The 22,929-nt window shown below is 37.4% G+C and overlaps 9 protein-coding genes across 9 annotated transcripts; 4 read left to right on the plus strand and 5 right to left on the minus strand.

Moving 5' to 3' along the window:
- Positions 1–196: 196 nt before the first annotated feature.
- On the plus strand, positions 197–1,789 carry FDP41_000841 (uncharacterized protein; the record flags this gene model as incomplete). The annotated part of the gene is made up of 1 exon (XM_044712260.1): positions 197–1,789. The coding sequence occupies one exon, from the start codon at positions 197–199 to the stop codon at positions 1,787–1,789; it is 1,593 nt and encodes a 530-aa protein (XP_044569655.1).
- A 104-nt stretch (positions 1,790–1,893) lies between these two features.
- FDP41_000842 (uncharacterized protein) lies at positions 1,894–3,490 on the minus strand (the record flags this gene model as incomplete). The annotated part of the gene is made up of 2 exons (XM_044712271.1): positions 1,894–3,042; positions 3,236–3,490. 2 exons carry the CDS (start codon positions 3,488–3,490, stop codon positions 1,894–1,896), a joined length of 1,404 nt encoding a protein of 467 aa, XP_044569656.1.
- Positions 3,491–3,902: 412 nt separating this feature from the next.
- On the plus strand, positions 3,903–5,359 carry FDP41_000843 (uncharacterized protein; the record flags this gene model as incomplete). Its single annotated transcript, XM_044712282.1, has 3 exons — positions 3,903–3,948; positions 4,359–4,498; positions 4,898–5,359. The coding sequence occupies 3 exons, from the start codon at positions 3,903–3,905 to the stop codon at positions 5,357–5,359; spliced, it is 648 nt and encodes a 215-aa protein (XP_044569657.1).
- A 279-nt stretch (positions 5,360–5,638) lies between these two features.
- FDP41_000844 (uncharacterized protein) lies at positions 5,639–9,825 on the minus strand (the record flags this gene model as incomplete). Its single annotated transcript, XM_044712293.1, has 5 exons — positions 5,639–6,044; positions 6,130–8,193; positions 8,291–9,338; positions 9,505–9,598; positions 9,760–9,825. 5 exons carry the CDS (start codon positions 9,823–9,825, stop codon positions 5,639–5,641), a joined length of 3,678 nt encoding a protein of 1,225 aa, XP_044569658.1.
- Positions 9,826–9,959: 134 nt separating this feature from the next.
- On the minus strand, positions 9,960–12,324 carry FDP41_000845 (uncharacterized protein; the record flags this gene model as incomplete). The annotated part of the gene is made up of 4 exons (XM_044712304.1): positions 9,960–11,405; positions 11,533–11,640; positions 11,768–11,902; positions 12,076–12,324. The coding sequence occupies 4 exons, from the start codon at positions 12,322–12,324 to the stop codon at positions 9,960–9,962; spliced, it is 1,938 nt and encodes a 645-aa protein (XP_044569659.1).
- A 187-nt stretch (positions 12,325–12,511) lies between these two features.
- FDP41_000846 (uncharacterized protein) lies at positions 12,512–15,261 on the minus strand (the record flags this gene model as incomplete). Its single annotated transcript, XM_044712315.1, has 2 exons — positions 12,512–13,044; positions 13,176–15,261. 2 exons carry the CDS (start codon positions 15,259–15,261, stop codon positions 12,512–12,514), a joined length of 2,619 nt encoding a protein of 872 aa, XP_044569660.1.
- A 477-nt stretch (positions 15,262–15,738) lies between these two features.
- Positions 15,739–18,111, plus strand: FDP41_000847 (uncharacterized protein; the record flags this gene model as incomplete). The annotated part of the gene is made up of 1 exon (XM_044712326.1): positions 15,739–18,111. One exon carries the CDS (start codon positions 15,739–15,741, stop codon positions 18,109–18,111), a length of 2,373 nt encoding a protein of 790 aa, XP_044569661.1.
- Positions 18,112–18,323: 212 nt separating this feature from the next.
- Positions 18,324–21,032, plus strand: FDP41_000848 (uncharacterized protein; the record flags this gene model as incomplete). Its single annotated transcript, XM_044712337.1, has 1 exon — positions 18,324–21,032. The coding sequence occupies one exon, from the start codon at positions 18,324–18,326 to the stop codon at positions 21,030–21,032; it is 2,709 nt and encodes a 902-aa protein (XP_044569662.1).
- A 149-nt stretch (positions 21,033–21,181) lies between these two features.
- FDP41_000849 (uncharacterized protein) lies at positions 21,182–22,882 on the minus strand (the record flags this gene model as incomplete). Its single annotated transcript, XM_044712348.1, has 1 exon — positions 21,182–22,882. The coding sequence occupies one exon, from the start codon at positions 22,880–22,882 to the stop codon at positions 21,182–21,184; it is 1,701 nt and encodes a 566-aa protein (XP_044569663.1).
- Positions 22,883–22,929: the final 47 nt, after the last annotated feature.

Here is a 22,929-nt window from a genome sequence, read left to right on the forward strand (position 1 = left end):
TGCGCAACGCAGTTTTTGGGTGACGCCAAGCCACTTTCGCTGGAGAAAAGACTACTGTGCACTGTTCAATCTCGAAATTAATTTTCAAAAAAAATACATCACCACTTTGCCATCAGTCCAATAATTTAAATCAAAATTTATTATTATCTCTTTAATTCTAGAATTTTCAGAGCACCACCAAACCACAGAAAGCAAAATGAACCATCTTCCTGATGAAATTATACTGCACATTCTTCATTTCATTCCCGATGAGGAGTGTTTCCATTCTACATGTTTCACACGAAAGCATTGGGTTGTTGATATTTGGCCAAAACGTAAACAAGTTCTCTCTTTTAATTATCTTCCTGAATTGGATCGTTATTTGCATTCCGTAAAAAATGTTTCTTCATCGGCTTCAAAAACAAAAATTGCAAATATTGGATCTACTGCTGGTTCCATCAACGCGTCAGCCACTGCATCACACATTGAAGAAAAAAAGGTCAAAATTATTGTTTTATTTGATGCTTTTGAAAAATTTACAAATTTAAAAGAAATATCACTTGTGAATTGTGGATTGAACGATTCTATTTTGGAAAAGATTTGTACAAACTTTAAACGAAAACTTCTTATATTGAATATATCAAAGAATAAGAACTTGTCATGGAGCAATACTCAACGATGTATCATGTTGTGTGAAAATCTAAAGAAATTGGACTGGTCCTATAATTTTCAATCTCCCCCCAATATTCCACAACAACTACCAGGAGGAGGAGGCACTACCAATAGTACTGATAGAGACAATGGTTCTACCGCACTGAACGAATTGTGGGTTCAAACAGTGCAATTTCCAAAGAGTATCGAATGGGTTAATGTCTCTGGATTTTTGAACCAAATTCCAAACTTTGAACATCTCTATATTTTGATTGAACGATTTTCTGAGGGAGCTTCATTGAAAAGTAATCCATTTGAAGGCATACAAATTCCACATATTCGTGCTTTCGTTGCCAATCATTTGACTGACATTTCGATTATCAAGACAGAGAAGTGTCAAAAATTAATGACTATTTCCATTCCATCACTCATGGAAATGTATCATCATTGCTTAATTTATTTGAAATCAGCTGCATTTTCCATCATTTATGACGCTTTGCATTTTAATCCTAGTGAAGATTTAATTTATGAATGTATTCTGAAAGGCCATGTTCGAGTATTGGAATTATTGGCCTCTGTCGACTATACCATTGACAATATTCCCATTGATGTCATTGAACAATCGATTTTGAATGGAAATTGTTCTCTCATTTCTAAGCTTCGAGTATTGAATTTTCACCATTTCAATGATCTCTCAGACGATTTGCTTAATCAATTAATATGTAAGGGAGATACTTCAAGTATTATGGAGCTACGTACATGCAATTTGAATCGTCAAAAGTGGGATCAAATTAAATTATCTTCAATTGAGGAGGCCGTTCGTAACGGGTCGAAGGATGTGTTGGAGCATGTACGCATGCTGAATTTGACAGATTTGTTGAACCAGGTTGCGGTAGAGCATGTAGAGTATTCTTTAGAGAAGGGCCACTCTGGAGTTTTGAAGCAACTCGCTCATGCCAATTATCCTAAATTTAATGACCTTTCTCCACATGTTTTGGCGAATGTGATCCTAAAATCCCCTGCATTAGAATCCACTCTGAAAAAAGTTGGCTACTCCAAGTTGAATCAAGTCAAATCACTCATGAAGCAAGCCATTCAAGAAACCTCGGCATCTACGGCCAGCACCACTCTCACCAAATCACAGAAAAAGAAGAAATAACAACTCAATGAGGTATCACAAAAATCTCCATGATCACTAGGAAATACAACGAGCTTTGATTCAATTTCATTGAACAATCCATAACTTTAATAGTCCTCTAATCATTACAAGACAGTGTTATTAGATCTCTTTTTAAGGACTGACCTAAAGTCCACTTGATTGCTTGTCGAGTTGGAAGTGAGTTTTGACTTGTTTTCAAGTTCTGCAATCTTGTCTTTGAGTGATTTTGGACTTGTTGAAGTCTCTGGTGATGAAGGATGCTGTTTTTGTTGGGGTAATGGTGGCAGATGTTGACTTGTTGGCTTCTCCCTAGTTGTACCCTGTGTTGATGTCTCTGGTACCACTGGCACTTTGCTCACTGGTGAATTATGGGTTGAAGAGGGAGATGCCTCCCCACTATTCTTATTGTTTCCAAAAGGTCTTTCTTTAAGAGTCGGAGATTGCGCTACGATTCCACCATCATTTAGTGTGTGAAATTTCTTTGGGGTTGAGTCTTTGGGAGTCGAGTCGCTCCTGCTGTTATGATCGAGAGTAGTATTAGAAGAGAATATTGACGGAATTTTCAATCTGTGAATGGTCTTTGGCGATTCTGGATTTGTCATCTTTTCACACTTGGGCATATCACCCGTTGTTTGAATTTCATTAGATTTCAAATTTGTATCAGCATCTTGTGGAATATCAAAAATACTACGCGATGGTGGATTATTCTTTGGTGATGCAAGAGTCTCGGTTGGTGATGGTGTGAGATTCTTGGTGAGCTCGCTCTGAAATTTCTCTGCCATCACATTGTTCCCCTTAAATAAGGGTGGTTTTGCCACAGTCGGCTCTTGTTGTTGAGAAACCTTTTCCTGACATTTCTCTGTAGGACGGATATTATTGACATTAGTGGCATCACCACTGCTTCTGTTCAGTGTTGATACTTGAGGTGGTGACATTGCATCATCATGATTTGCACGAGGTGGTGACTTGCATGAACGAGAGATTGGTGCGGTCGTTTTGGATGCCATTAAGGGAGACTTTTTCAGCTGTACACTCGCTAACATGGATGAGTTCATGACGAAAGGAGATGAAGGTTGTGAGCGTGTGGGACTCTGAATGGTACCACAATCATCATCATCGTGTTTACTGTTCTTATGGTAGGAGCTCACCGATTGCTCTGTTTGGGGTAATCTCTCGCTTATAGCGTCGGAGACAAAGTTTTTTACATGAATATCAATATGTTGATCATGAAAATCATTCGCTTTTTTCATCAACTATGAGTAGTTTCGTGTTTTTGAAATGTCAATACGTTTTAAATAAGTGCGGTAAATTTTGATCAATTAATTTTAACATGATGAATCAAAACTCCTCAAAATCATACCTTAATGATAATAATAATAATTTTTCCAACGATTGAAAATTGAATGCTCATTAGAATGATTATTATTATAAGGTATCCATACCCACCTCTGAAATGCTCTCCCTCTTTTTGGCTCTCCTTGGAAGAAGACTCATAGATTTTCTGTTTGCTCCAATCCTAATGTTGTTGTGTGCTTGTTCCAATTCATTCTCCCGTTCTTGTAACAGCCACAACGGAGCATTGTTGTATTGAGGTTCTTCATACTGTGATAATTCCGTTAAGCTGGAGGATCTATTGCTTTTCACCTGTTCCTGCTCAACCTCCTGTCTGCCCTTGGGACTCAATTCCTCTTGGTCGTTCATCTGAGCCTTAGTCCTTTCAAAAGTACCTTCCTCAATAATGATTACAATGGCTTCGAGAATCGCACTATTTTTTAATTGATGAAAAACCTCTTGGTTGATAATATGTATTACATAATAATAATACAATTATATTATTAATTAAAAGAGTACCCTCTCATAGGACTACATCTATTTATTTAGGATTCGGGAATCAACCATCTCACCTCTTTCCGCTGTCTTTCCTAATGATGGAACCGATCCACAACATAATTGGAATGAACACTGAACACATGCATCATCATTCTGCCGAATCCATTGGTCTTTCCAACAAAGAGATGTGATGTGTAACCTCCTCATGTTTTATATTATCTGAGATCTTGTGACGTAACGAGACTTGTGCTATTGGAATGAAAAAAGAATTTTCTATTAAAAAATGTCCTATTCGTACTTGTTCAAATACATCATCATTGGTGATACAGGTAAGTGGGTGTTTGTTGATGAGAACCGAAAGGAATCAAGCCTTGGTGTGTTTGTTTCAAACTTTTGCTGAAACAATGATGAATGAACCGGGTGATGTGGTGCTGTCTTTTCACCGCTCGCTTGTTCTTATTGATCATCATCAACGAACCAACGTACTTTGTGTGCCTCATCACAACAATAATATTTGTCTCGAATTTGATTTCTTTTCAATGTCTTCACGCGTTCCGTAATTAACTATGGTGTTATTGTTGTTGTTGTACCATCTCCGTTCCTCCTTGTTATTATAATTCTTTGCTGATTGTTGTTATTATTCTCTATTGAATCATCATCAATCACATCATTTATTATTATTATAATACTGGACAAACGCGTACGCAACGGAACACCTGTTCTTATCCCACGTGTTTAGGTGTTGGAAAGTCATGCCTTTTACTTCAGTTTACCGATAAACGTTTTCAACCGGTGCACGACTTGACGATTGGAGTTGAGTTTGGAGCCAGAATGATCAATATTGATGGAAAACAAATCAAATTACAAATATGGGATACTGTAAGTAGCAACAACATGATCACGAGCGTGTGATGCTCATATCTCTTATTATTGATGAATGTCTGTATTCTTTCTTGAAAATCTTCTCTTGATTCTATTCTGCCGTTTTACACGACCAAATTTCATCGTTATTTGGCGATGTCTGTGTGATTGTTATTGCTATGATTTAAAAAACATCCTATTATCCTATGAACAATGTTTCCTTTTGCGCGACTCGGTCATTGATTTTCAAAATCCTATTCATACTCGTATATTCTCAAAACATTTCCAACTAAATTTCAACATCATCTCTTTAAATCTAAACATTGAATCATCATTACGATCATTTTCATGACCTCTCTCTTTTATTTCTCTACCATCCTCCATCATCAACAACAAACACTTGAATGTGCGTAACAGGCTGGACAAGAATCATTCAGAAGTATTACTCGTTCATATTACCGTGGAGCTGCTGGTGCTCTTCTCGTCTATGACATTACGAGGCGTGAGACATTCCATCATTTGACAACATGGCTCGAAGATGCCAGACGACACTCCAACTCGACAATGACCATCATGTTGGTTGGAAACAAGTGCGATCTGGACTCACGACGTGCTGTTTCATATGAGGAGGGCAAAAAGTTTGCTCAACAACATGACTTGATCTTCTTGGAAACAAGTGCCAAGAATGATGAAAATGTCGAGGAAGCTTTCAATTACACTGCACGAATTATTTATGAAAAAATTGAGAAAAATATTATTGATGTTACCAATGAAATGAATGGAGTGAAGGTTGGAAATGCCCCAACAGCAACAACCAATCTTTTGGATAAGCCTGGAAACTCATCTGAACAAGGAAGGGGCAAAACTTGCTGTGGATAATTCAATGTCAAAATATTGTAATATTCTCACAATCATATCACACCATCATCATTGCCATCATCACAACACTACTCTTGGTGGTCAACTCTCAGTTCCATCGTGTTCATTATTGCAATCTACCATTCTTAATTATTTTCCATTGCACTTTTGCGCCTCGTTCTCGCAAATCTGTAACTATAAAGAACGTTCATAATAAACAAATTTTGACATTTGCGCAACCATTCCATGAAAAATTGCTGGAGTTGGAGAACATTTTTCTGTTTTCACTTGCATGACACTTTACTTTCTTCTTGTAAAACATCGAATTTTCGGAATGACCTTTTCCAGATTTTCATAAAATTTGACCATGTTTCTTCGTTGCAAGGTCATTTCTGTAATTCCATTGTCCAAATATTGAAAGCCTTTCGCAATATCTTGTGCATGAGAGGGCTCGTTTTGGAGAATGCTTTCCACTACCATCCTGTAACTGTTTTGATCCCACAATATCAATCCAAATAAGGTGTCGCTAATATTGTGCAACAGTTCAATATCAAAAGTTTCATATAAAAGCATGTTAACACATTCCTTGATGAGCATTCCAACAAATGACTGATCCTGTAAATCAAACGAATTTGGATATTGAGATCTAAATGATGAGAGAGCATGTATGGCATCAAAACTTTCTTGTGCAATGTCCAACTCGAAACTAGTCACACATGAAAAATTCACATGATTCACAAATGATGAGAGAGCACATGGTCAGCAACTCAAAATTGAACAACACTACTTACTGTCCCAATCCAAAAACTAAAGCGCTTATGAAATGGTTAAATAATGGTTGCGGTAAAATGGTCACCTTCTCTGGATACATTTCCATCATGAATGAGATCAACCTAAAGTATTGTTTTCTCAGAGGAGCAAAATCTAAAAGATCTATCGTTATCAACGGAAGCATCAAATGAATTCCTTGAAAAACATAATTTACAAGTGCATCTGTTGTGTGAGTGTCGGTTTTCACTCGAACCTCTGCAGAAAATACAGCACTACTTCCATCCTCAGAAAAATCCAAAAAATCTCTTGATATCATACAGGTGAGCATTTTTAAAATTAGTAATAAATCCTTGTATCGTTCCTCTTCAGATAGATCATCAAGGGCATTAGGTCTTCGATGTTTAGATCCTCCTGCTTGTGAACTGTCACCATTCTTTTTTGAATGTATCTGTGTAAAGGTTTGAATCATGGAAAGTGCAATGCTAAATAGAGATTTACATTGGTCTTTTGTAATTGAGTTCACGAACGCCTTAATACAGCTCTTAAAAACACGAATGATGAGAGTAACAAATTGTTCATGAAGATAATATTGATGCATGAGTTTCACTAAATTCACTAAAATCTGTTCCGAATTAAAGAATTGAACCATAGTAGAAGCAATGTCTGGATTTGTAGAACCTTTTGCAATACCCAGAAATTTTTCAAAGCAGTAATCTAATTGTTCCATCACTTGTGCTTGCTGATAGGTTTCATGAAAGTCACTCTTTGCAAGAATCGAGTTGAATTGATCTCTCAATGGAACCAGCACAAGATTCAGCACGTGATGGAGTTCATCAAAATTTTTCTGGCCCTCCTCATTGACCTTAATGAATGAAGGGCAACATGAAATAATGCATTGAGTGAGTTTTCCTTTAACCCAATTTGGTGCCTTATGGAGAGTGTTAAACGTATTGAAATCATTCTTGACAATTTCTGCAAAGGTATTTGTTTTAACAACACATCGTTGAATGGACTTCTTTTTTGACATGACAATGAAGAGTTTGATAGTTTCTTGGCAAGTATCGTGCTCAGCTGACCAATGTGCTAAATTATGAGAAATCTTTTGTAATAGATAGTCGACAACTTTGACACCATTCTCTGATTTTTCACCGTACATTGCAAGGATAGACCTACTTATACTTTCAGTGTAATGGGAGACTTCAGGCATGAGATATGATTGCCCCCATCTCCAAAAGAACCACATTAAAGTTTTAGAAATTCTTGGGCTAAGCATTTGTGGGCTTTTCGATAGGCATAGCAATTCAAATTGTGAAAACTTTAAAATTCCATTCACAAATGTAAAGAAAATATTGTCTTCAGTGTCATCGTTGGTAAGATCGACAATTTCTGGTGGAAGAGTTGGAGTTTCACCTTCAGCATCATCAGCAACAACATAACCTGCAATTTCAATGATCCATTCAAAATCTTCCCATAAATTATCAAGTGCTCGGCTGGTCTGAAAACTTTGTCCAAATAATGATTGAAGTTGCGAGAAGCGAGTTGAAAATTTGTGATTCAACAGCTGTAGCGATGGCTCTGCAAACTGTCGTCCCATAATACCCATTGCATTCAATTGTTCGTCCACAAATAGCTCGTCATTATCATCTTCTTCGTCCTCATCATCCTCATTGTTGGAAACGGGCCTTTGGTCTGGCACTTTCAAATTCACATAACTCTTAAAAATTTCAAAACAGCACTGTCTAACAAAATCAGCACCTTTTGCGTCAAGATAACTGCCTGTCACTGAGAGTCTAGAAGTGGCAATACTCTCGCAAATGATGCTCCAACATCCTAGAAGAGTTGTTAATCCGTCAACAATGAATTGATCGTTAAATTTGGATGAAATTTCCATAGTACGAATTGTAGCTTGGGTTAAATGTTGCATAATTTCAAAGAACTGAGCTTGATTGGTCTGGGATTGATAAATTTCAATGAAAGGTAAAAATCCAAAATTAATAAAAAGTCTGTAAATGCATTGTGTACAGTCATAAATTTCTTGACCGCAAATTAGAGAAAATTCGAGAGACGTATAGGTTTGCAAGGCGCTAATTTCACAAAAAATTGTAAAAAGCATGAAATTATTCATTGAATAAATAGTTGTTGAACGAGTAATTCCATAGAATCGAAAAATATAAAACTTACTTTCCCATAAGGGCAAAAATACTCGACAATAAGCCCACAAAGAAATTAAGTTTGGCCATCTTATCATTTTCAAAACATTCGTTGGAAATGTTGCACCACTGAGTGAGGCAGAGTCTCACTTGATGAGTAATCCTTATGAAAAGTTCTGCCTCCAATGCATTGGATGAAGTGGCACCAGACATGAGCCCTTGTCTAAATTTTTGGTGAAGTTGAATGAACATGTTCAAAATTTCAGTATTTGTAAATCTCTCTTTCCATTCTTTGGAGTTTGGATTAATTTTTCCTTGTTCTATGGAAGCAGAGCCGGCACCTCCACCACTACTAGCATATTTGTTTTTATACATTTTTGTGGAAATGATGGATTTGAGAGAGCTAACTTCATTGAAAGGAGAAAAATCCCAACAAAGTACCTCTCTAATCAAATCAAGAGCGTTCACTGACATTTTCAACAATTCTGAAACATCTTCATTTGTGACCCTTCCAAAAAACAGTGATTCATCTCGAATCGAAAGCGATCTTTTCAAAATATCAATACCCAACCCAAAACAATTTGGAAGAAAATCTTGTTGAAATAAAATTCGAGATTTTTCATGAAATTCCCAATTCATTCCAATTTCCGATGATGATCCACCAAGAGAAAACTCGGTAATCAAACTCAATAAGAGTTGTAGAGCCAAGTTTTGGGATTTTTGTTGAACCATTTGATTGTCCAGATTCAGCAATTGTTGAATGTGTTTATATGTCATTTCTCGAAATTGGCTTCCACCTCCTTCTTCATCAATCCAAGAACGTTTCTGTATAATTGCATAGCTTTGCAACAATTGATTTACTATTTGTTGTAAAATTGATGGTGGTTTTATGGAACCAACACCAGGAGTTGTGCTGCATGGTACTCTTCCGCCCAACACTACCGATGTAATATATTCAAAAATGTATTGACTGAGATGAAGTTTTACATTAAGATCCAAAATACTCCACTCCTGAATGATAGCCTTTTTCATAATGTTAGAGGCAAAGAATTTTGTTACTTCCGAATATTGTTGCCCTTCTAGAATGGTTCGTATAGAAAAGTATGTTAAAAGACGAATAATAATAATAATAATAAAAGAAATAATAATAGATTAAAATTGAATGTAACAAGTGTAATCATTGAGGTATTTGTGTGTTTGTGGGTTTGAATATGAAGGTTTCTCCTTACAAATTCACCAACATACCTAGTACGTGCCTACAAAAATCGTAGGGTTGAGGTTGATTTTGGCAATGTTGAATAAAAGCCTCCGATTCCTTTCTCTTTTGATTGTCAGGACTCTGTTGAAATATATTTTCCGATACCAGAGTTTGTGAAGAATATTAGCGAGAGTTGATTAAATCATCAGACGCAGAATTTAATGTTTTCAAATGAAGTAAAATTTAAATATTAATGATGATTGGTAAGATTAAAAATATAATGTAATAATAATCATACGAACATTCATCAAGGAGCATGCCTCTTCCAGTTTGCTGCCCAACTCTTGAAACAAAGAAGACGAGGGCATTTTTTAAGAGCTCGAAATTCTGATGGATGGAATTCTTTATTGTGTGAGTGAGATTCAACTCAATTTGGGTGTCGAAACGTCATCAATTAATATATACGTGTGTTAAAATATTCGCACACATATATTAATTGACATTAACATTGTGTCGTCATGGAAGAGGGTTTCAAATTATAGAGATACACTTTCTTGTCCCAGGTTCCGACTGCAATGACATCTACTTGATTGTTTTGTTCACTCTGTGAGAGCGTTTGAATGTCACAACAGAGTACAGAGTTGAAGTGTTTCTCTGATGGAAGCATGGAACTTGTTGATGTAGAACCAATTTTGTTCACAGAAAGCATGCAGTCCTTTCCACCTGCCACAAAGTAATTTCCTGTGGGTGAGAATTTGCTGCATAGAACACTGTCTGAATGTTTGTAGAGAACGGCTTGCTGTCTCAACGGCATCGAACTGAGAGAAAGAATTTCCAAGGAACCATTTTCTAAGCCCAAGACCACATACTCTCCACAGCTTGTTGGCGAGCAACACATGGTCAAGATTCGAGAGTCTGAGCCATACTCTTGAATAACACTCCCTGAATTAATATCCCATAATTTAAATGTTTTATCCAATCCTGCACTAAGTAAGCATGCAGAAGATGATGAGGCATTGTAAATCTCCAATGATGTGCAAGGTGCTTTGTGACCTTCAAAGAGTCTTACAAGCTGATGATTGGACCTTAAGTCCCACATGGCAACTGCACCGTTAGAGAGACTTGTGAACAGAAGGTTATTATTACCAGTAGTTTGCTCAGTTGCCTTACTAGATTCCATGAGACACATCGCATAGGAGAGTGAGCTCTCAGAGGTCTGAAGGACGAGTTTCTTTTTTAGTCTTTCTAAGTCGTAACATTGTATTCCTTGATTAGTTTCTCCACATGCATACAAGGTTCTTTCGTCTCGAGTGATTTTTAATGCTCGCACAAATGCATTCTCTGAAAATGGAAGAGATTCAACATTCATCATGTCAGAAATATTGGAGGTTGTAGAGGAAGAGGAAACAGCTACGGACGATATCATTGGAGTATTATGGTTGAACACATGATCTATCATCATTGGCTGGATTGGCAATACCTTAATACAGCCTTTCCCGCCCACGTAGAGCCTTTGTGCATTGTGGTTTAAGGCAATCGATGATACAGCATGTTCAGTCTCATAGGATGAGTGTGTGCTCAACAGCTTGGAACATGTATTGACTCCAGCAGGAGTATTGCTGGAGGCTGGCGGGGTCAGAATCATTTTAGAAGGCGAGGAAAGTAACATTGCTGTTCTAGGAGTGTCAACACCGCTCTTGGTATTGCTTGACGAAGATGCAACAACATGAACAGGAACGGGATGAGAAGGTTGCACTGTGTCTGTGTTACTGTTGTTGCCTGTCTTGTTTTCCATCGTGATGTTGTTGTTGAATGGAAGTGACGTCTCCGCAACAAGCAACCCTTCACCACACGAAATACTTCGTTGTTTGAGCCTGATTCTTTTTTCAATGTCGGCAACAGTGACTTTACAGATTTGACTCACTTCAGTCTTGTATGATTGCACCTTCTGAATGGCATAATGTTGTGTAAGCATACGCATGCATGAGCCCACATTGAATGAATTGATAAATCACAATGTGGTGATGATGAATTAATATGGTATACCAAATGAATGCCATCATGATGACACTTACCTCTTCGGGAAGCTCTTGCAACAATTTGTTGAGAAGGTTATTCAAACGTGAGTTCATTTCTGAAAGCTTGTGATTATTGACATTGAGAAGATAGGCCATTTCAAAATACTTTTGAAACATGGCACAAGATTGAGTCATTCACGTGAATGAGCGTTGTGGTGGATCAACAAGATTGAATATTTCAAACCTCACGGTGAGTAGATATGTTGAATGATGAAAATGATGATGAACTTACCTTCTTAGATTGATCCAACATTTCCTCCTTCTCAAACTTTAATTTTTCATTTTCTACCTTCATCAGGCTCATTTGGGTGTTCAAGAACTGATACTCATATTTCATCCTATCACAAAATTCAATGGCAGATATTTGCTGCAACAGATTTGTTAAGATTTAGTATGATACATTAGAGTATGGTGATGGTGTGAGTATGATGATGAGCAAAGAGTTGTTCATAGCCCACCACGCATAATGACAAGACATCATTTTCCAAATCAGGTAATTTTTTAGAATTTCAACCCTTAATGTGATGGAACAAGACTTACCATTGTACTGGATGGAGGTGGTGGTGGTAGTATTGAACTGAACGGAATCATCATGTTGGGATTCACCGAGGGTGTGGTTATGTGTGTTGTTGCTGATGGGATTCCATTGATCATCACGGCTTGCTGACCAGAGAAAATTGGCTGAGTTCCTTGAGGTGGTTGTTGTTGTTGGGAATGAAATGAGCCTTGCTGAGCAAAAATGGTTTGTATTGGTGAGGCAGACGATGAAGGGATTTGAGGAAATGACATTTTTTTGAGGCTTGAATGTCTGACAACCAAGGCTCTGATGTTGTGACCCCATCGCTCCACCAATGGATAACTACCTGGACAAATCGAGAAATTGCGAAAAGCAATGTATACAATGCAACTGATACGTGAGTGCGAGTTATTTATTCTCAATCTTACACTTATTGAACAATTGATAGACTAGAGATGCTTAGACGATTTGACCATATACAGTTTCTATTGGGACTGATTCCTTAATGAAGACAAACATTGCTATGCCCGTTTGGAGTGGAGACTTGCTAGACTTGATCCATTCGTTGGAGCCTTCTTCACGAATCTCGCAAGCACATTCTTGGGAACAGTAATGTGCCAGTTTTGAAAAGGGACACTCCGATTTCATGTACATGTTCGAATTGTTTTTAAGGTTAAGAATTTTAACCTCGCCAGTTTTGAATTTGTCGAACACTTGAAGGTTGAGTTGAGCAAATTGCAAGGACAATTTCAGCATCATGAGTCCATCTTCATTAATGTCGGAGGAAAAGTCAAAAGGTTGGACATTGGAAGCACCGCCGTGTAATCCAACCAAAGTCCATCCTTCGCTGCAAAATACTCTCATTGTGTGTGCAGAATTTACAGACAAGGAGGGATGAATCCATTTCAGCCCCTTCTTTGTGTCACCTTTCACATAGAGGTGATTGCAACTTGAGGCGGGATTTAAAAATTCTGAACCAATGACTCGTGTGCCTGACGACATGATCCAATTCATTAGAATGAAAAAAGTATGGCGAAGCATGAGGAGGGACATGCATGTAAGGTAAAAGTATATAGTAAAATATAATATATATCAATCAAAAAACCTGATCAAGAGACCTTACCTGCTGGTAAAACATCTTGAGGCAACACATCCAACATGACCTTAGTCGAAGATTGTTGCAAAGCTGTCATTCTTGAATAGGAGATACGTTTCTTTTGCTCTCTGTCTTTGAGCTTTCTCAACGAAATGGCAGCCTCTGTAATTTTGTTCACGAATTCCTTTTGAATTCTGATGATTTGTGAGAGGTATTTGTGCTGTTTACCAACTGCTCGCACAATGTCCGTGTGGTTTCTTTCAACATGCGTCATGCCGAGTGCATGCAATTCGTTGTATACTTCTGACATTAATTTTTCATGTAAACTTGCACTATTTTCTGCAATTCCTTCAACAAACTGTTTCAGCTGAGCTGACATATGCTTTCCATTGTCTTCATTGGTTTTGGTTTTTTGTGCTATTTGCATTTGTTGCTGGACAACCTTCTCCCGTTCTTGCAAGAGATTTTTAAGGTTTTGTTTTTGTATTGGTGTTTGGCACTCATTTCCTTCAAAGGATGCAAAGCATTGACATCTATCAGTTTCAATACATATTCCATTTCCAGAGCATACATCAAACGCATCAGATAGCTTTCCAAAACATGAGAACATTCGTTGTGACTGTTGAGAATTGGCAGAGTCCGTTTTGTTGGAGATCTGAGTAAGTTTCTCTTCTTTTGGGGCCTCGATGACAGTAGGTAACTGAGTTGTTATCGTCACATTGTTGGGATTTTCAGAATTGATTGGTTGTACTGGTTGTGATGTTTCACTTGATGTTGAATTCTTGGAAGGCATGTGTTGGGATTCACTGGAGTTGCTCAATGAGTTGTTGCTTGTGATTACTGGGGGCTTTTCTTTTTGTATATTGCCCATCTCGTGTGACTCCTTCACTTCGGCTGAGGATAATATGGCATGTTGTTCTTGAGGAATTTCATGCTGCGTCTGGTATTCTTCGTTTTTACTTCTTTTCTCTCTCTTTTCTTTGACCATTTCCAGGAGTTTTGATTTGACCGTTTCTCGTATTTCCTCCTTTTTGCTCGTTTCACCCTCTTTCTTACCCCTTTTCTTGCTTTCTTTATCTTTTGATCTGCTTTCTTCGTGCTCAGTGGATGTATGCAAATCATTTGTTGGAGGTTCTGTAAAACGAAGTTTGTCATTCGATTGGCTTAATTGTTCCTTACTCTCTTGTTGTTGAGTGGCGATAGGCGTGGGGGAAGAAATTTCACTTTTCATCTCAGGGGATGAGTTGGGAATCTTGTGAATAGATTCTTCAGGTGTCTCTGTTGGTGTTGTTTCCATCTTTTTGCTCTTTTTACCCTTTTTCTCTCTTTTCTCGCCTTCTTTTTCCAAACGTTCAGTTTTTGATGTTTTTTTTTCATGTAAAGATGGTTCAGTAAAACGAAGATTCTCATTAGATTGTAGGTGTTCCTGATGTTGAATAGTAGTGATAGGTGTAGAGGGAGAAGAACTTGTACTTTTCATTTCGGAGGAATTTGGAATCTTCAAAACAGACTCGGTTGCATCCAAACGATTTGATTTTGGGTTTTCTAATGGACGTTCTTCTCTCGTTGGTGATGGCTTCAAAGACTCCAATGATTTTTGAACTGTGGGCTGCTCTTGCCGCACTTCGCTGGTGGGGGGTGTAAGCGTAAGTGGGGAAGGTGATAATGGAATCTCAATGGTCTTTGTTGGTTGCACCACAGCTTGATCATTCTGAATTGAAGGTTCTTCCTTCTGAGTGGGAGGATTTAATGCAAATTCTTCGGTCAGTTTCATTTCTCGTTCTCTTTCCTTCTTTTTTTGCTTGTCTCCTTTTCGTTTGGATTCCTTCTCCTGTTTGGAGGTATATGACGGAGAAGGAGCAGTGTCGGAAGGTGAGTTTTCGATAGGAATTTGCTTTCTCCTTTGTTCTTTACTTTCATTTCTTTGCTCTTTAGATCGTTTTTGTTCTTTCCCTTGTTCTTTTCTATACTCCTTCTCATCGTTTAGAACGAAAGGTTGTTGTTGAGGCATCACCTCTTCTGTTACATAACTCATAATCTCTCCATGTCTTTCTTTATTCTTCTCTTTTGATTTTTTCTTGGATGATCCGTAAACATGATTATGATCAATCATTGCAATCATCATGATCAACACAGAGAGAATCAAACACAGAACCATCAAGCTCCGTTTGGGAGCCTTAAATAATGTCCTGCATAGCATCAGTGGATGCGGCAAATAAATAGGGATTTTTTTAAAATAAAATATTTCAAAGAAAATGATCAACCGCAACCATTATTCAGAACAGCTCGACCTGTTTCAAAACATCGGAATGAATTAGTTCTCAAAGAACCTCCATTATTGTCTATTATTCAAACAAAGAGAAAAACGAGAGCCTTTCATGATTTGTTTGAAAGTATCATTCAATAATTCCCAAAATTAAACAAAAAAATGTCGATAAGGTGCTTTTACAACTGCCGGACTCGAACTAGTCACAATGTTATCATGATACTTTTGACTTTTAAAATTGTTTTTGCCAATGCCGAATTCTTTGTATCGAATCCACTCCTGCCACTTGTCGAGCTCCGTAACTAAAAAAAATTCACAAAAAAAATGTTCAAAAGTCGGACGGAGCATTTACACGCTCTTCTTCAATCCAATAACAGCTTCCGATCTGCACCAACCACCCACACAAACAACAAATTCAACAATGAACCTTCCTCCTCCAATTCCGATCTCTTTCAACTCGATCTATTCATTGAAAAGCTCTCACTCGATGCTTCCACACTACAAAACACCACCACACCCATTGAAATATCTCCCTATCTTCTCATCAAAGTAAATGGAACTACTAAAGCAAAAACTCTTGCCAAACGAAACAATTTAAAACCACAATTCAATCAAAATTTTCCCCTCATGTTAGAGAATCCCAAGAAGGACACGATCACCATTTGCGTGCATGATAAAGAGAGTGGTGGAGATTTAATTGCTCAATGCGTATTGGATGAATTGGATGCGTACGTGTATGGAAAAGTGACTTCATTAGTGGTGGATTTGGAATCGGGAGCAAGTCATGGAAGAAGTGGCAGTTCAAATGCTTCTCTGGCATCATCATCTTTTAGCATGTTATTTCATGAGGGTGTTTGTGGTTCATTATTTGTGGATGTCAAGCCTTTGAATTTTGGAAAAACCGAATCTGAACAGCAACAACAACAGCAACAACAGAACACTCAAACTCATGGAAAGACGAGTAGTATTGGTAATATTGGTAAAATTGGTAATATGGGTGGTAGTGGTGGTAAAAAGGCATTGAATGCTTCTCCTTCTGAGAAACTTCAAACAACATCAACCAATCAAGATGAAAGAAAGAAGAACACAATTTCAACCAATGTTGTGCCTTCCTCCTCTCATTCAGCTGAAAAAGCAAACAAGCCTTCGAAAAACAAACCCACCAATTTGAATTGGGATTTCATTAAGAATCATCAGGATCATGGTCATGGTGATTCAAAAGCCTCTCTCCACAACAACCTCCACACCACAGAGGAATCATCATCATTGATCAAAGATGGTAGCAATTCCACAACAAACACAACCAACAACACCACTACTAATACCACAGAGAAACGAAAATCTGCATGGTTTTCCAACAATGCTGCTCTCCACTCCCCATCCTCTCTTACACCCACGGCTCATTCCGAGAGTACCTTCCCTGGCTTTTATGATTTTCAATCGGGTGATGAAGAAGACTTGATCGCCTCTTCTTCTTCTTCTTCGTGTCTTATTCAAATGGAGGGTGATAAGGAATTTGCAAAAACCAAACAACAGTTCAAATTATTGTACGTTATGGCCATTGATGTTCAAATGTTTGGAGAGAGAGTTCGCAAGTTGGAGGAGCTTCTTGAAAAGTGGAAACTTCCAGAGAATGATACAGACAAGATTCGTCTCAAAATTCAAACGAGTATTCAACGAGTAGAGAAGAAACGAGAGTTGTTGGATCAATTTCTTCCAAAACTTTCGAAAAAATTACCCAAAGTGACGAATTGTAAATTAACCTTAATGAAGCTCTCAAAAATTAAGCAACAATATTCAGAGATTGATCAACACTATTTGCAATTGGTGAAATTACGACAGAGTTTGGAGAGAAAACACAGAAAGAGGAGAATGGAGCAAATGATGGAATTTGATGAGTTGATTGATCAAGTCATGTTTCAACCTTCTTCAGAGACGTTGTTGGGTGGTGGTTCAACTGGTGCTGCAGTTGCTTCTGCTGTTTCAATGCTTCCTCATCATGATGCATCAGCAGTGGTTTCCTCCAATCAGCAAGAGAAACAACAGCAACACAAAGACTACAACAAAGACACACCAAAGAAGAAGAATCAACAACAACCAGCCACCACTACCACTACCACTACCACCTCAACAACAATGGAAAGCAATCATCATACTTTACAACACTCTGTAAATACCACAAATACCACACTTCCATCTTCAAATACTATTGACCGAAAAACACTTCGAAAACAAGAACAAGCCAAACAAAAGAAACAACTCTTTCAAGCAATTGAGGCTGGTGCCATGAGCTCTGGAGCCAACCAACCTGACCATCTCATCCGAAAATACGAACAACATCAAAAGCAACTAGAACAGGCCAAAGAACAAGCTCAACAAAAACAAATTCAATTCATTCTAAGTACAGCCGATGCAGAGACTATTGAGATTGAAAAGAAAATTGCACAAGAAACGAAACGAGAGTTGGAAATGGTCGAGAGAGATTTTGCCGAGCTCCATGAAATGTATGAACAAATGAATTTCATGTTGAAACAACAAGGAGAGGGCCTGAATATCATTGAAAAGAATATTCAACAAGCGAATGAGCATGTGAAAGAAGGTACAGAATATGTGAAGGCTGCAAGTGCCATGACAGGCACAGGTATTTTAACAGGAGGATTTACAAAGGCTGCTGTTTTGAAAAAGTTGCTTTCATAACCATGATTTTTTACACAAACAATTAAGTTAATATGCCATATATTATTTTCAAATATTCGATTCCCATAAAGATGAATTAATATTATTTATTTCAAATATTCGATTTTTTAAAAAAATATTTTTAAAAACCCTTCCCGAAGAATCTTCAAGACTTTTTTCCGAGCCATGACGAATGTTGAAGACACACGGATTCATCATTAATAATATTAATAATGAATAATAATTTTAGTACTATTATCGTGAACGAAAATCATGAGTTCTATCATCCAAATAGTTGCAATTTTATACAACCACACCAACCACAGCAACAACAAGTATCATCAGAATCATCGGTAAACAACTTTCATTCATCACCACAATTAACCTACCAATCGGAATCAAGAGTGGAATCTCCTATTTCGGCTACTGATGATCATAACGATAAAAAGGAAAAATTAACCGACAACAATGTCAAGCAGTCCGTTCAAGCTACCAACACACTTCCTCGGGTCACTACTGCATGCACATCATCCACAAGCAGCACTCATATTGTATCATCACCAACAATTAACAACAACAAAAAAGAGATCTCTAATTGCCTTCAAGAAGAAATTATTATTTTAGACCCCAATGATAATAGTAATGAACCAAAAGCAGAAGCAGTAGACGACGGAATAGAATACAGTATTGGAGATGAAAGAGAGTATGACCATTATGATGGATTATTGTTGGAAAAATCAACCAAGCCCAACTCAGCAAGTAAGCTACTACGAAAAAAAATCTCTGGCATGCTTCAAAATTCGGTCAACAAGACCATAAGCGGAGGAAGGAATTTATTGTCACTTCGACAGCGTAAAACACCAACTTCAGGAGAATTTGTGACTGATTTTGAATCAAGTAGTGTGATTGGTGCTGCCAATCTTGATTCTTCATCAATTGTTAACACTACTATCCATCACAGATCTGGTTCTGAATCACATTTCGATTCAGATGGACCACACAATTCTGGAGACACTAATTTAACACAGCCGACACCACGAACAACTAGGGCAATTTTTGCACTCACTTCGGTTTTTTCGAAAGCAATTTCCGGATGGAGAAGAAATGCTCAATACAGAAAAAGAAAATTTCATCAACAAACATTGTCCAGAATCAACACTATCAGACCTCTCTCATCCTTCTCAAGGAGACATCACAATAGCGCATGCACGGATTTATTTACACAAATACCTGAAGAACTATGGAGATATGGAATTATTCCGTATTTGGAGTGGATTGATTTATTACGTTTGAGATGTGTGGGTAAATGGAAATTAACAATTATTGTGCAAGAACAAGAACAGGTTTGGCAAATACTTTTTTCTGAAAAGATGAGCAAGTATTTTCAGCAAGAAAAAGAATTATGGAAATCACATGCTAAAAACTATTTTTTCTTTGATTTAGATGAGGCTATCATTAAAGAACATTACGAGAAAAGAATTCTGGAAAAATACACGTTACAGTACAGAAGACAATTTTCCATTCAAAAAGAGAAATGTTTTGCCTTGCAACAAAACCACGACTCACACCACCAACATGATAGTATTTCTCTATTCTTACATTCTTCAATTTTGATACAACATGAAGAAGCAAATTCAGAAGGTCATGCTGACGATCATTGTGCTCATTATTTTCACAAAAAAGTGCCAGAAATTGCTCCCACAGATCACGCACAAGAAGACTTTATTCATTATCTTTCTTGCAGCCGTTCTGTACATGAAAGAAAACAACAAGTTATTTCTCGAAAAAAACACGAGCAACAACAAATTCTGAGCAATAATGAGCATAGAAGTGCATGGTTACGGATTTTCACTTTACTCGTGACTATGCTTTCTGCTGTTGCTGCGTTTGTATGCATTTCTGTGAAAGATTTTGCATTCTCAAAGAACATTGATATGAACGCTGTCTGCAACATGAACAGTAGTAGCAACACTACTTCACTACTCTTCCCTATGTCTTTCGAGACACAAACATCCTTCAACAATTTTCATCAGCAGTCTCTTTCCTATTTGAAATTGATGGATACGTCTTGGACCATGCCTTTTGTTCCTGTCTACATTGCCATGCTATTCATATTAGGAACAATACTATTTTTTTGGATTCGATATTCTTCAGATAATGCAAAATTCAATTTAGAAGGAGATGGAAGAGAGAGACATCCCAATGAGATTTATTTTTACATGACCGTTTTATCGATTGCTGTAATATTGTTTTTTGTATTTTTGAATATTCGAATGGTGTATCCGTATTGTGAACGTATGATACACAAACTTCACACGGAGGGACAAGCAAGTTTTTCAGAGGATGAAGTTGCAAGTCTACTTGTCTCTGAGGTATTCTCTAATGGTGTTGTGCTATGCAGTCCTCTTTTTGCCATTCTAGGAATAATTACTATTTATTTTTTCAGATCACTTTATGCTGGAATTATTTATCGACGCTATGTGTTGAAATTTCACATTCACTTGGTAATGATTGGAGTTGTGCTTTGGAAATTTATTGCCCCTTTTGTGACATGGATATTAACAGTACTATCATTAACTTTGTTCATCTTGTACATGGTTCTCAATTTGCATCCATTAGTAGCTACCGTTCCAATCATGTTGCTACATTTAGTTGGAATTTTTGTTTTGGGATGGATTTTTGTCATGTTTTCCGTCATGTTGTTAACCTGTGCGGTAGAGAGATCAAAACTATGGAAAACCATTTCTACTCTGTGGTATTCATTCCTTCTCATTTCATTGCCAGTAGTGTTCTACTTGTTGATTGGACTCAAAATGAGAATGGGAATTGTGGCGCTTCCTTGCTCGGTATTCTTTGTTGTGATTATTCTGTTTGGTATGAATTATGTGGATTATTTGGAAGATTTATTTAGTTTTGATGAAACTGTTTGGCCATTTTCTTAATCTTTAGGATAAAGATCAGAATTGGTCAATGCCGCACGAGATAATATGGATTGTGCTTATGGGATGTTCAGAATTGATGCTATGAATTCACACAACAATCAATAGGATACATGTGATTGTTTGATGCTATTGATATAATTATTATTTTTCTATTGATTCATTGGAAAACCTCCCCCAAATAAATCAAACATGTCACTGGATCCTTTACCACGTATCATGTCCAATTGTCTTTGAAGCGTGTCTTGCATGTGTGGATATTTCTTCATGGTTCTCTCAAGAAGACGAATGGCATCATTCGTCCTGGATTGATGATGAAGGAAAGAGCTGTAAGCAATGTAGTGTTGAAATTCCTCTGGCTCAAGAGAAATCACTCGTTTGAAAAGCAAATCAGAAACTTGTGGGTTCTTTTCCTGAGTGTATAGAGCCAAACAAGCCATCACATTTGCGTCCTTTCCTTTCGTTATATCAAAAGCTTTCTCAAGGAGTGCAATACTTTGGTCGACCTCACCCATGCCATTGCTCAAAATGGCACAATTCATATAGAGCTCTGCCATTGCTTTGGGTGACAAATTCGAAAAGAGTTTTGCGAATGTAGTTGAAAAGTCCTTCGTCTCAATAATTTGAATGATACTATCGAATAATTGTTTAGCTTCGAATTGTCGTTGGAATTTCTTCAATAAATAGGCTTTGACATTGATGGCATCTAAGGCTGACACTACTTCATTATCTTGAGCATGAAATCGATACGATCCGTCTGACACTTCAAATGATGGGAACGACTCATCTGTATTTTCGTCATCACCTTCGAGTGGTAAATTGACGACTCGTCCAGATGAAGGATCTTCAAGTAGGAGTGTTTTGTTTTTTTCCATGTCACTATTTCTGTAGCCAGCCATGTATGAATCCAAATGAGAGATCAACTCGTTCTTGTATGAAGCAGGTGCTAATATTTGTGTTTTCTTAAAGTCCACTTCCTGATCTTCTCCATCTTCAAACTTTTTCAGTAACATGTCCAACATGAAAAGCGCTTGTTCTCTATATTGTTCAAAATGCTCTCCCTTTCTAGAATATAACATTGCCAATTCCAAGACTGCTCCAAAATGATTATGTGTATTCATGAGATCCTTTAACAAGTACTCAGCTCCCTGAAATCGAGAACTTTCTTCGGCATTTGCTGCCCAAATTCTGGCCAAATGAATTTTGGCATCCACAAAGTAAGGATCAATTCGTATGGCCCTCAAATATAATTCAGCAGCAGAGTCCGGCTTATTTCCTTCTCTTTCAAATAAGGAGGCTGCATTGTAGACAATAATTGGATCATTATTATAATTGAGTTGAAGACTTTGTAAAAAGTAAAACAAGGCTTCCTTTGTCTTGTTCAATTTTTGCAAACAGTAAAACCCTAAATTATTGTAGCATGAGGCCAAATCTTTTTGTTCTTGTGGAGAGAGAACACTTTTGAAAGAGGCTGTTGGATCCTCGGAGCGAGCTTGTTGTACTCTCTGGGAATATTCATGAATTCTTTGATGAATGGACCGAATCACTTCGGGATCAATATATTGCTGAGAGGATGAGGATGATTCATCGGAATACGTATGGTGGTGTTGTTGTTGTTGAGAGGAGGAGGAGAACTGTTGTTGTCGGCCATCATTAGAGTTAACATTACCTTGTTGTTGTTGTTGAATCAATAAAGAGGGGGTACTAAAAGAACGATGAACTGAATTCTTTGCAAAGAAAAGATGATTCTCCTCACTACTAGTAGTAGTCTTCCAAAAAATATTCATCACCGGAAGAAAGGGTTGTCGCAAGCATGACGATGCCAATGAGCAATGGGTTGTTGTTCTCATCATGATGATGTTTTGATGAACAAACATTCGATTCATTTTTTTTGTTTTCC

The sequence above is a fragment of the Naegleria fowleri genome (genome assembly GCF_008403515.1).
Source record: "Naegleria fowleri strain ATCC 30894 chromosome Unknown tig2, whole genome shotgun sequence".
Classification (NCBI taxonomy): Eukaryota; Heterolobosea; class Eutetramitea; order Acrasida; family Naegleriidae; genus Naegleria; species Naegleria fowleri.